Genomic DNA, 13134 nt, shown 5'->3' with positions numbered 1-13134 from the left:
TAAAACAAAAATACTTGTATTCAGTTTTGTTTTCATGGATGTTTGGATTAGAAATGTTGCGGCGCACTGCCCTCTACTGGATGTATTGATTAACAACACCGACAAAAGCGACGTGCGTGAGGAAGTCTCCTGCTTGTGGAGCGTCTTTAACTCTAATCTCACCTGTGAAATGCTCCGTGAACTCCTGCTCCAGCTTGGTGGCTCTGTCGAAGGTTTTCCTGCCCTGCTCCTCCGTCAGACGCTTGTTCATCTCCCTGCGGCAGGAAAACCAACATCAGAAGAAGAAAAAAAGACACTTCCTGAAAGACTGCCGCGAGCGAGCCACAACTCACATGATGTTCTCCACAGATTTGGGCTTGATGAAGATGGCGATGGGGTGGAGCAGCGCCAGCTGGAGTCTCTTGATGGCGTTGCCCGACACGTCCAGGATGCAGTGCTTCCCCTGAAACCAGGAGGGGGCGGCAGAGAGCGAGAGGTGAGGAGCGTGTCCTGATAGATAAACTAACGTACAGTAAAGTCCATTAAAAACCCATTAAAGCTTTTTTCTCTCTCAACTGCCCAACAAGCTGAACTTAGATATTGAATCTGCGCTGCTCCACCTTCTCGGCCACCTCCCGGACCGACTGCACGCTCGTCCCGTACAGGTGGTTGTTGTACTGCCCCGCCTCGATGAACTTGTGGTCCTGGATGTCCTTCTCCATCTGCTCTCGGGAAACCACGAAGTGATAATCTCTGCCGTCCACCTCGTAGTCTCTCTTGGGCCGGGTGGTGTCTGCGGGACAAAGCGAGACGCGGGAAGCTGCAGGAGACGAGACACTTCCTCATCACAGCCAAACAGGATTTGTTGTTGAAAAAAGCTCACGCGGGACGCAGGAGCCAAACTTGTCCGGGAACTCTGAGATCAGGTCGTCGTTGATCCGGTCCTTCATGGGGCCGAGGATGATGACGGGACGCGTGTAGTTAACTGTCAGAGAGGAAGAAGAGCCATCATGAACATCCACAGGCAGCCTCCCCATCATAACAACAACAACAACAACAACAATAACAATAATAATAATAATGCATGGGTTTTTCATACAGCCCCTTTTAACTCTTTACATCCCATTATTCAGTCACTCCATGGTGGTAACCTACGGATGGAGCCACAGCTGCCCTGGGGCAGACTGACGGAGGTGAGGCTGCCAATCTGCACCATCAGCCCCTCCGACCACCACCAACCACTCACTCTCACACTACATTCACCCGGGCAGTTTGGGGTTCAGTGTCTTGCCCAGGGACGCTTTGGCATGTAGGCAGGCAGAGCTGGGAATCGAGCCTGCAACCTTCCGACTGGGTGACGACCGCCCCACCGCCCCATCACCTCTGCTTTCATCCACTCATTTAAAGCTTCGCTCCGACTCACCTTCCTGTTGGACGACGGGCTCGTACGACAGAACGTATTCCTCCTGCCCACCTGGAACACAAACACACCGTCAGAACCAGGAGGTCAGAAGCAGGAGGTCAGAAGCAGGAGGTCAGAACCAGGAGGTCAGAACCAGGAGGTCAGAACCAGGAGGTCAGAAGCAGGAGGTCAGAACCAGGAGGTCAGAAGCAGGAGGTCAGAACCAGGAGGTCAGAAGCAGGAGGTCAGAACCAGGAGGTCAGAACCAGGAGGTGAGTGAGGGACGAAGGGGGCAGGTGTTAGAGTCTCCCACTTCGGGACTTAAGGAGTGTCCTTATCTTAAATTCAGGGTCTAAAATTCATCTCCAGGTGTTACGAGAGGTTCTGCATCATCAACAGCAGGAATAGGAGGACAGGGTGCATTATGGGAGGAGGGTGATGGCGGCCGGCGAGCGAAGGATCAATGCAGTACGTTTGCAGCAGTTTGACCTTCACAGCTCAGAGATCAGTTCTCTTCTCCTCTTTTCCCCACCGGACTCCCTTCTTCCCTTTTATTTGTCCTCAGACTATGATGTGTGACGTGAGCGTGGACTCGCCGTGTTGCTCTGAGGCCGAGGATCACATCAAGATGAACCCCGAGTTTAAAGCAAACAAACCTTTGAGAAATAAAAGCTAAACCTTCAGCGAGGCGGTTTAAAGACACGTCCCGGAGGTTCTGGTGGGAAACGTCCCACCGTCCATGCAGCAGTCAGGAGCCGTGAAGCAGACAGACAGGCAGCGCCACAATCAGTGTGTGTGTGTGAGCTCATGCTGGTGTGTGTGTGTGTGTGTGAGTGTGTGAGTGTGTGAGTGTGTGAGTGTGTGCTCATTAACGACATCAGTGAGGGGCGTTAGCAGTGAGCGTCGTTAGTGCTTTCCGTCGAGTGTCACACTTACGGTAGCTACTCTCACTATCGCTGGCGTTTGACGTCACATGTTCTGAAAACACAACAGAAGACAGAGGACAGGGGGGGGTCAGGGGGGGACGGAGTCGGGGCGGGGGCATCGCCTTTCATTAATGCTTCTGCCCCCTGAAACAATGACCCCCGCATTTAAATCTGCCGAGGGATTTTCTCTTCCAGCAAAACTTTCCCCCAACTTCAGCCGATCATCGCCGAGTCAGCAAAGACTCCACGAGACGCCGCCTGCGTCTGACAGCCGGAGAACACTCAGAAGTGATTAAACTGCAGGACACTTCTGTAGACCGACACACAAAACTTCCAACTGGCCAATGAAGAGACTTTTCAGACAGTAAAACAATCATCTGGACAACAGAGAAAACGCAGAGTCAGCAATGTGGAGTTATGACAGGAAGTGGTTCTACCAGCCCGGCCACAGCTTCGAGAGAGAAAACAGATCAACTATCGCATCGTTCCTCGACATAGAAAACAAAAAGGGGCTGAAACGTGGAAGCGACAGCGACCGTGTGTGAAACTGAAGAGAAAAACCAAATCACTCATCGGGGAAATGGATTTTCTTCCTCCGGCCATCAGAGCTTTTCATGCAGATGGAGTTTGTTTGAAATGAAGACGGTTCTTTTAAAAGCTGTTTCTTCAGACGTAAACTGGTTTAGTGAAGGAAACACTGATGGGGTTGAATTTCTTTGAACATCGACAGAATGAAAAATATGTGTTTAACTCGTTAATCCAGACGAGTTATTCAGTGTTTTTCCCTGTGAGACTTTGTGTAAAGTCACAGAGACGAGGAGACACCAAGACAAGAAACAGAACCCCCACAGAGGAAGAGATGAGAGAAGTGATGAGTGTGACTGTGAAAGGTCTGAAGGATCCACCAAGGTCTGCCATGAGGAGGAGGAAGAGGAGGAGAGAGAGATGCTGGAGGGAGGAGGAAGGACAGACAGAGCGTCCACCAAAAGCCAGCTTCACCTGCTTCAGTCCTCCAGCCGGCTCAGTTACAACAGCTCACGTTTGAGGGTTTTTATGAAAAGACGTCACAAGACTCCTTGGAAATCGACACACGTTTTCAAATCAAGAAAATCTGACTGTCGTTTTATTTTAATGTTTGATATGATTTTATTGTTTATGCACGCTCTCTGTGTGTGTGTCCAGCTGGAGGCCGGCCTCATGTGCAGGTACTATGTTCACCCACTAGGGGGAGCTTGGGTAATGTGAGGAGGGACTAAAGCCTCCAGGTGTGCAGGACAGAGGAGCAGATTGTTGTTGACCACGTTCAACTATTATTTGGTTTTCGTTAGAATTATAGTCATTTAGGAACTCAGTATTGGCCTGAGCACAAAAAAATATATAAGCATCAACTGCTGGAAACTAAATGTCAACAAACGGGTCGACATATCCAAGGACAAGTCCATTGGACCTTGATCATTGTTGCTCTGGAGGCACTTAATAAACCAAGTTACCCGTCCTCACCAGAGCGCCACTTTAAATGAGTTAAAGCGACACCGACGAAAAAACAGCGACTCTAAACGCTCACGTCCTCCTTTCATAAACTGCTCTGCCTGGTAATTATCGATCTGTGCTCATTGACGAGATGTTCTGCAGGAAGTGCTGGAAGGTTTTGTTTGTTTTCACAGTAAAGTTCTCTGCCTTCACACTCCACTGCTCTTTATCTATTCAACGTCCAACAGGTTCTTGTTTCTGTGTGATTATTGTTCATACAGTGATGAAGAACTTCTGGAAAATAGAACATGTCCGCTGGAGGACAGAGAGGCTGATGGGAGGGGCAGGGGGGCGGGGGGGTGGGGCAGACTTACTGTGGCCTTTGGACAGCATGTCGTCGCTGTTGTCCTGCAGTCAGCAGAGCCGAGTAAACAAAGAGGACACAAAAAAAACAAAAAAACAACAACAACCAGAAGAACAGAGTTACAAGGTTGACGACAGACGGGGAGAGCAGAGGGAACGCAGCCGGTCCGCACGGCCGCAGGGCGGCTGGACCACCACCTCCACACTTTAAGCTACTGGAGGACTGACGGTGGCGTCAACTCCACCACGCCAGGCCCTGTTGCCGTGACAACCAGCATGCGTGTAGCACGCCGCCGCCAGCTGATCTCTCGTCCTGTCGCCCGCTATTCCAGACAGACACCCCCCCCCCCCCCCCCCCTCCCCCCTCCCCGCACCCCCACCCTCGCTCAAACAGACGCGACGCTCTGGTACTTACGGTCGACGTCGCTGGTGTCCTGCTCGCTCGCCTCTTTGCTCTTGTAGAACGGAAACTTTCGGGAAAAGAGGTTCTTTTTACGCTTGTCATTGAGAGACTGCTGAGGAAGAAGAGGAGGAGGAGGAGGAGGAGGAGGAGGAGGAGGAGGGGTGATGATGGAACAAAAAACAAACGATAAAAGAGGAGGAAAAAAGGGAGATGAGGAGGTCTGATGACCAGAAGCTTTGTGTGTGAGCCTGAGGTCAGCTGCTCAGTTTACGGTCTGGAGCTTCTCACCTCCATCTTTGTGCTACACATGAAATTAAAGCTCCGATCTGCTAGTTTCTGGTGGTTCGTGTGAGAAAAGTGTGAGTAAAAACTACCCGGGTATAATGTGCATAAAGTGAAGAATATGAAAACCTCTGCAGTACAGAGTCGATAAGACCGTCCTCTGGGAGGACCAGCCTCACCAGGATAAAAATTGACTGTAAAAGTTGGGAAACTAAAAGATTTGAGGCGATTTTATGAAAAAGGAACTAGTGATTATTAAAAAAAAAGTCTGAACAGGTGACTCAAACAGATACTGGAGGTTAGTTTAGTGACGATTTAAAAAAAGCTGCAAAAAGCAGTAAAAATCCTCCTCATATCAACTTTTCTTATTCAAGTGATGATGACTTGATTATTACTGTTTTTAAAATGTTCAGATTGAATCTTTACTTTGTTAATTTGTTAGGATTCGTCTCATCTTAGCTTCTTAAAGGAGATCTAGAATAAATGACCTGTTAATTCAAAATGTCTGTGGTGTGTTCAGAGTGAATAAACCCTGAGTGTCAGAGGCAACAGTGAAGACAGCAGGATGAGGAGGAGGAAGAGGAAGATGACCACGCTGATGACATGCAGGGAAACGAGGGAGCTACAGCCGGTGATGGAGAACCTGATTCACCAGCTTCACGTCGGGCTGCGAGGAGGAAAGTCATTCATGTTGACTTATTTTGAGAAAATCTAATATTATCAAACTCTGGAATGAATCTTGACGTTCATATTTAAAGAGAAGACTCGTTTCTGGAGACCAGAGTGTTTGTGGGAAGAAGCAGGATCGGCTGTCATTCTTCAAACTCTTGCTTTCCCCACCTTCTTTAGACGAGTTTAGGAGTCTGTCAGAACCATTTTCTTCATTCTTCTGGTGAGAACTGTGTCCGTATGAAGCTACCCCAGACTAGTTTTCTAGTTTGTGATTAAATCAATGATAATGGCAGCTTCAATTAGTCTGGACCTTTAGATCAACTACTCAATATTCAGAGGTTTCTGTTTGCTGTAGCAGGCGGGATGACAAGTTTATTTTTGAAGAGGATCTATAATCTGAACACACACCTCATGATTTCAACAGGCTTTACGCACAGTCGTTCACTTTCATGGTACAAAACGTTGATTTGAAATGAAACTAAACTGCTAACTGGTTTCACTATGTGGACATTTGACTTTTACATAAACTTTCACAAGTTTCAGCTTCTGTCTGCGGTGTGGACGAGCAGGAGATGAGACGAGTAACAGGATCAGGTCGCATGCTGCAAGTCATTGAGCAGGCGGGGGAGGTGAGGTGAGGAGGAAGAGGAGGAGGAGGAGGAGGAGGAGGAAGGTTTCTGTGAGCAGCAGACAGTCAGACATCAATGTCAAGCGTTTCACTCTGTACGAGGAGAAGCGCGACATGCATGTTGGGTACCCCGCCTTGCTTCCTCCTCGTTGTGTCTGCGGTGTTAAAGCGGAGGGGCGAGTGGGTGGGGGCGTGGCCTTGCAGTGGGCGAAACGTGGCGACGCGTGTTAAAGCGGCATACGAATTTAAAAGGTGCTGGTGGAGGGAGGGGGAGGGGGAGAGGGGAGAGGAGGAGGAAGAGGCGGCGCTGCTGCGGTCTGGAGAAGAAGAAGAACGTCGCTCAGATCGACGGCAACATGCTGTTAACTGGCTCGCCGGTTTAGTCGCACATTAGTAAGTAAGTGGAGATCAGGTGGCTGCGGCGCAAACACACACTTCATCTTCACAGTGACATGAAACCACAGAGAAAGTCTCTGACAGGTGAGGTCATGCAAACACACATCAGATGCTGAGCGCTCTCTGCTACAATATGTTCAACCCTCTGGAGGCGCTTCAGCGGCTTTTCGACCAGTATTCTGCTCATAAAGCGCGTCACTAAACGGTTTTGGGGTTCAGTGCCTTGCTCTCCCATATGTGGACAGCAGGAGTATCGAACCTGCAACCTTCTGATTGAGAGACGTTCCACTTTACCAACTCTACCACCATAGCTCGCTCCATACATTTAGTCGAACAAATCAAAGTTATGTTCTTTTAAAACAAATGATACTGATGGAAATCCATCAGGTGGAGATCATTTTTTAGGCTTGTACCAGTTAAATAAGTTTGGCTTTAATCCATCATGTCTTAGGATATACAAATGACACATAGTGTTGATTCACAGCGACTGTAAAAATCTGCATCTATAATTTAATCACACAAACACTGAGCTTTAAAGGTTTACTTTCACTTTTTCTTTTTCGAAGAGTGCTTCATCAGTGGTTCTGAGAATAAGCTTCCGCCATAAGCTTCCTAAAAACGCCATAGAATCCTTTGTGTTGTTGATTTATATGCACGTCTGTTTGCTAAATATTCCAAGGCGTCACTTTGCATCATTAAAGTCGTGATCCTACGAGTGAAACTGGTTCAGACTGTTGCTCCAGCTCCAGAGGGTTGAGATGTTTCCTGAATATTTATGGAGTCACTGTGGAACAGACGTGAAGGACTCACCCCTCGGTCTCGAGACTTGGCGTTGAACTTCACCGTCTTTAATCTCGCCCTCTCCTTCTTCTCCACCCTGGTCAGAGGTCAAACACAAGGTCAAAGGTCTGTCCTCTTTTCTTCTCTCGTCACATATTCACACACAGAAATCTGCAGTCCAACAAAAAACTACACATAAAGCTGATTTTATCACTTATTTCCAAACTCATATTTTAAGGAATAAAACACGAAAGGCTTGAAATATTTCAGTTGTATAATAAATCTAGAATTATGAAGTTTCAAAACATTTAAAAAAAAAAACAACCTGTATCCAGAATTTTCACTTTAGGTGTTCTAAGACAAAGCCTGATTTCAATATCACATTAACAGAGTCTTGCTTTAATAATGGATCGTGCGCGTGTCTGACCGTCTCTTGCTGGGAATCACTCCGACCTCCTCCACCTCCCCCTGCGCCGTCAGCTGTCGGGCCTGCCACCACTCGTCGTCGGAGGCATTCACCACGTGAAGTATATCCCCGAACTTGAAGTTGAGTCCTTGACTGGGCAGACCGGAGTCTCTGGTCTTATCGTAATCAAACAGAGCTCTGGGAAACACACACACACACACACACACCAAAATAGTTTACAAACAAAAGATATAAGAGAAACAACATCTTTCACTTTAATCAGCAGCGATCACACTGGATCAGTGTCCCTAGAGTTTTTCATGAATGTGTAAAAAACAACAAATTAATTGCCAGTTGAACATAAAGATCTTTCTGATCTTCTGTGTGTGTTACAAACGTGCGACGGGCTTGGGAATCGTGCGCGCGACTCGGACGTTCTGAAAAAGTCTTGGGGTCCACAGCGAGGACGAGTGTGTGAGCACAAAACTCTTTCTCTGCTTTTTCTTGGTGAGATGCATGATGTTGGAGTCACAGCGATGAGTACGTTTACCAAATGTAATTCATACTCAGATGAAAAAGGTTCAATAAGCAAATCGTCAATAAACATCTCCGTTTCAGACACCGGTGTGTGTTTGGGTACGTAAACTGGAGCCGTCGCCTCCTCACCTGACATAGAGCGACCTCTTTTGACTCGTCCGCAGAGATCCGGATCCTGAGCTGATGCTGCTGTTCATCATCTGCTCCCTCAGGTCGTGGATCTTCGCCTCGAAGCGGCTGTACTCTGCAGAGCAACACCACAATCACAGAGTTCAACGTGCCAGCCAAAGTAAAATCAGACATTGTAACGATGGAGTTTCTTTATTGTTTTTCTTCTACATTTATCTCGGCAAAGCACAAAGTTGTCCTTCCCTGCACCTGAACGTCAACTGGACTTTTTCTCTTTTAAAAACTGAAGTGTAGAAAGACTGAAGAAAGACTGAACTGTGATGAACAGTTTACCACAAAACAAAACTCCAGATTGAAGCTGAGCCAATCTGAAAATAGAAAAACTGCTCAAGTGGAAGTAAATACCTCTAATAAAATCCCAAACTAAAAGGTATCTCTTTCATTTTAGCTTTGCAAGGTCAGAACTTTGCAGAATGAATGGATTCACTCTGGTTTCAGTCCAAAATCATACATTTAGACTCTAAACTGGCCCTGCTGTGAATTGTGTTTTCAGTCATGATCTCGAGGTTGCTGCAGTCTCACCCTCCGGTCTGTAGTGGGCGATAATGGTCACCGTCTGCCCGGCGTTCTTCAGCGCAGCCGCAGCCTGTTCATGGGTGGCATTGCGGAGGTCGACCCCGTTAACCTGAAAACAGAACGAAACGGCATTAAAAACCAAAAGAAAAAAGTAAAACACTGTCGTTGTTTAGGGAGTAAAGAACAAAGCACCAGGGTGTGATCTTACAGAGACGAGTCGGTCCCCTTTTCTCAGCTCTCCGCAGAGATCGGCCGGTCCTCCGGCGAGGATGAAGGAGATGAAGATGCCCTCTCCATCCTCCCCACCCACGATGTTGAACCCCAGGCCTGTGGCTCCTCTGTGCAGTACCACCTTCCTGGGCTCCCTGTCGGGCCACACACACGCATCACGTGACCTCACACACGCAGAAGAGAGGCTGATCAAAACGTGTACTTCTTGATTGGAACAGTTTTTTTCATGGATTACTTTTCAACGGTTCCCTACAGTTATATGTTTACTGACCGATGACAAACAGGACAACGGTGTACTTCTAAAACGCTGTTTAATTCACAGAGAACAGCATCTGGTGAGCGACTGAAAACACATCAAGCCTGCAAGTGTGCACAAGATTTTAGTTTCCAAAGATTCATCCTGAATTTGGTGCAAAACAATGTGATGGGACTCAAAACGTTGTTCTGTAAATGAATCAGGCCCGACATCCATGGTGGCAGGGTGTAATCTGATTACCGCTGGGTACAGGTGATGCCCAGTGTGTAAAGTTGTTACAGGGCATTGTGTTATAAAACTCTGACAGTGATTTCGAAAGAAGGTATTGGACTAAACTCGTGACATATCTCTGAAACTGAAGTGATCATTACACTCCGTGACGTCAGCCCTTGTTTTTCACCGTCAAAGCTGCCAAAGATTCAGCTGATTAGATTCAAGAAAACAACGTAACCAGGATGACACTCACTCTCTTTTTTGCACCATCACAAAAGCACAACCAGTAAATAAACGTCTATTTGGTTGTTCCATTGTACAGGAATCGTCCCAGTAAGTTATTGCAACTTATACTTTTCTACACTGGATGTCAACACCATTATGTGACTTATATGCACTTAGCGATGTAAATAATAAAAAACAACCTCGATGGAAGCTTTCTGTTTTAGTACTTCTGGGTTTAACTTTCGGTACCTCTGGTTCTCCCACTAAATAATCGCTGGCCACTTGAGTAGGACACTGCAGAAGAACAGATGTGACAGCATGTACCTGCATGTTTGAACCAGCAGAGGGCAGAAAAGTTGTGTTGCGTCCACAGAGGGACAGCTTCAAACTGCAACTTCTTTTAGCTCTCCTCAGTGAGAAAAATCCTTCGTTTGTTTTTGGGAAGGGAAAATAGCTTTTCCCTTCCAGGATTTACATGCTGATACTATTCATCATCAAGGCTGGTATGGCTGAATTTATCATTCAATTCATTACAGAAGAAATGTTTTTTTCAATCAAACACCTGAATTCAGTCTGAAATTTCTCAGAAATTGCGTAAACATCATGTTTACGAGTAAATAATCATGTTTACGAGTTAACAGTCACAACAACCACATTGAGCTACTCTACCTCCTGGTAAGACACGCATTGTTCATTACTGGTGAATTTCACCCTGACATATTACAGCCACATTAGTGTCAAATTGATGAAAACCCAGAGCAAAGAGAATAAGGTAACCTTCAGTGGCTTTGAATTTTGAGAGATGGAGCAAATAAACACTTCAATGTGGTTTCAATAGTGAGACGTTAGTTTGGGCTGCATGACGGAGTTAGCCGGCATTTGCATAAAAATAATAAAATATGATAAAAACAGGTGATTTATCAAACCGTTGTCACAAATCACTGGTCATTTTTAGGTGGTCAAGTTGAAATCCTGACGCGTTCTTAGTGTGTACAGTGTATACGTGTGTGTGACGCTACAATCAATCAATCAGTAAAGGCTATAAGTCTGGCGTGAATGTGCGTGTTTCTGTTCTCACCGGGTGACGTCGTCATCTCCCAGCATGCTCTTCGGTGTTGGAGAGTAGCGTCCCGAGGATGCCGGCAGAGGAAGGGGCTGACTCAGGAAGTTTGGGGGGCTGATATGGTTCTCCATGTGCTGGGAGTATGCTGAGAGAGAGAGAGAGAGAGAGAACAATAATACTCAGTCCAGTCTGAGGAGTCCTTCACTTCCTGTGGGCTGCAGTGTGTGTGTGTGTGTGTGTGTGTGTGTGTGTGTGTGTGTGTGTGTGTGTGTGTGTGTGTGTGTGTGTGTGTGCCTCTCTGCTACACGAGCCCCTCACCGGTCAGGCTCCTGTTACTGTCTGATTGGACGAGGCCGGGAGCCACCGAGGGAGGTCGTAAAACTAAACTATTAACAAGAAACACAAGCTGCTCTGAGCCGTTTATCTGATGCATGTGAAGAAGGATCTGGAGCTTTAATCTGATGATATCTAAATGTATTATTGTAATGTTACACATGGGTTTTTTTTCCTGTTTGACAGTAGTTTGTGCAACAAAATATCAAAAGATGAAAAGAAAAAAGAAAAAAAACAAACAGTAGATAGCCTCTGTCTTTGTATGGCTGATGGCTGATAACCAGAAGAAATACTCACATTTTCTACTTATTTAACTTGTTCAAGTGGTTTTTCCTGTAAAACTGTGCAGTTCTCTGCTTGGTTGAGGAAACAGTGTTAACCCGTCACTTAAATCAAGCGATGAGCCAGTTTTAGGAACTTAAGAATGAAAAAGCCATGTGTTTTGGGATATGTGGACGAACAGTTACAAGTCATCAGAAATTACTTATGCAACGTACCAATAAATGAAAAGAATCCTTAAGTGGACCACGTGCTTTTTGTTTTGTTTTTTGCTTGACTGTATAGTGGGTGCAGTATGGTTTTATGCTGGTAAGTGTCGCCTCACAAGAGCTCCGACTCAGTGTAGGTTTTTCTCAATGTACTCCTACAATCTAAATCCATACATTTAAGTTCAATCTGTGACTCTAAACGATGGTGTGAATGTGAGATGGATGAATGGATATAAAGTCTGTGATGTTTCAGGACGGAAAGATGGATAATGGATGACAATGTCCGGACAACCTTGACATTGGGGACAATACATGCTCGTAAAATACAACATTAATTTACAGATATGGAAAGAAATTTTTTAGACTGACTTGTAGTTGGACGGATTCATTCAGGTCATTTAAAATGTTACCTTGTCACACATTTCCATGACTTTTAGTTTTTGGTTTAATGTAACTTTGCCTTCAGCAACGTAACACAGAGAATGTGGTGTAATGCTATTTACAAACTGCCCAAAGCTACGTGCAGTCAAACTTTTCCAACAAGTCCAGGCCTGGAAAATGTCTATTTCAGTCTGTGACAACTTTGATTATACCAAGTATGATCAGATGATTGAATCTGAACATAAAACACAGAAAAAGGACCAAGTGAATCCATCTTATTCCGATCTAACCTTAACTACACATGCTGGGAGCAGTGGGCTGCCACGGTGCGGTGTGTGTGAGGAGCAGCAGTGTGTGTGAGGAGCAGCAGCAGCGGTGTGTGTGTGAGGAGCAGCAGTGGTGTGTGTGAGGAGCAGCAGCGGTGTGTGTGACGAGCAGCAGTGGTGTGTGTGACGAGCAGTAGGGTTTTGCTCGGTGGCTCACAGCAGACCTGCGATCCCAGTTCTGCCTCTTTGTATTTCTCCTATTTCTATATTTGCTTCCGTTCTCCTTTTTGAACTCGTCTTCAGAGGAGAAGAAAACAATATTTTAATTCACTTCTTTAAAAATCAGGAGTGACCACAGTGAAAAGTTGCATCAGTGGTTGTTGCAGGATTAAATAGATATAGATTTACATGAGTGCCATCAGAGATCGACACTGTGATGAGTAACACTGGTGGGATCTAATTCTGATCATTCCAGTCTTTATTTGATGGGTGGGCTTAATGCATAAAGTATCTGAAGCAGGGGATGATGGGATGGACGGCCGCGTCCATCTTTTTCCTCTGCTTTTGCCGCCACCGCAGTCACCACGGTGGAGTCAGAGCACACTTAACAGAATTATTTCCCCTTCATTACCTCTGGCTCAGACCTCAGCTGTCCGCTGTGGCCGGACATCATTATACATATTGCCACGTTATTTTTGCGCTGCAGCGGTGCTACAGGGAGCGGCCCCC

At 46.2% G+C, this 13134-nt stretch overlaps 1 protein-coding gene across 4 annotated transcripts in view; it reads right to left on the bottom strand.

The window, feature by feature from the left end:
- dlg1b (discs large MAGUK scaffold protein 1b) overlaps window positions 1–13134 on the bottom strand; it is a 111854-nt gene that overhangs the window by 2466 nt on the left and 96254 nt on the right. Inside the window, exons 12-24 of one of the 4 annotated variants that reach the window (XM_080463837.1) lie at window positions 10953–11082; window positions 9158–9344; window positions 8956–9058; window positions 8374–8488; window positions 7729–7905; window positions 7332–7398; window positions 4556–4652; window positions 2318–2359; window positions 1403–1453; window positions 863–964; window positions 600–772; window positions 333–442; window positions 163–254 (exon numbers count right to left, since the gene is read on the bottom strand). In XM_080463837.1, the coding sequence (XP_080319963.1) occupies window positions 163–254; window positions 333–442; window positions 600–772; window positions 863–964; window positions 1403–1453; window positions 2318–2359; window positions 4556–4652; window positions 7332–7398; window positions 7729–7905; window positions 8374–8488; window positions 8956–9058; window positions 9158–9344; window positions 10953–11082 (1446 nt within the window). Of the gene's footprint in view, window positions 1–162; window positions 255–332; window positions 443–599; window positions 773–862; window positions 965–1402; window positions 1454–2317; window positions 2360–4151; window positions 4186–4555; window positions 4653–7331; window positions 7399–7728; window positions 7906–8373; window positions 8489–8955; window positions 9059–9157; window positions 9345–10952; window positions 11083–13134 lie in introns of all 4 variants that reach the window. The other 3 variants (XM_080463839.1, XM_080463838.1, XM_080463840.1) reach the window with 3 other exon arrangements.

The sequence above is a fragment of the Lipophrys pholis genome (genome assembly GCF_963383615.2).
Source record: "Lipophrys pholis genome assembly, chromosome: 1".
Classification (NCBI taxonomy): Eukaryota; Metazoa; Chordata; class Actinopteri; order Blenniiformes; family Blenniidae; genus Lipophrys; species Lipophrys pholis.
The sequence above is the reverse complement of the archived record's forward strand: the minus strand, read 5'-3'. Positions and strand labels throughout refer to the sequence as shown.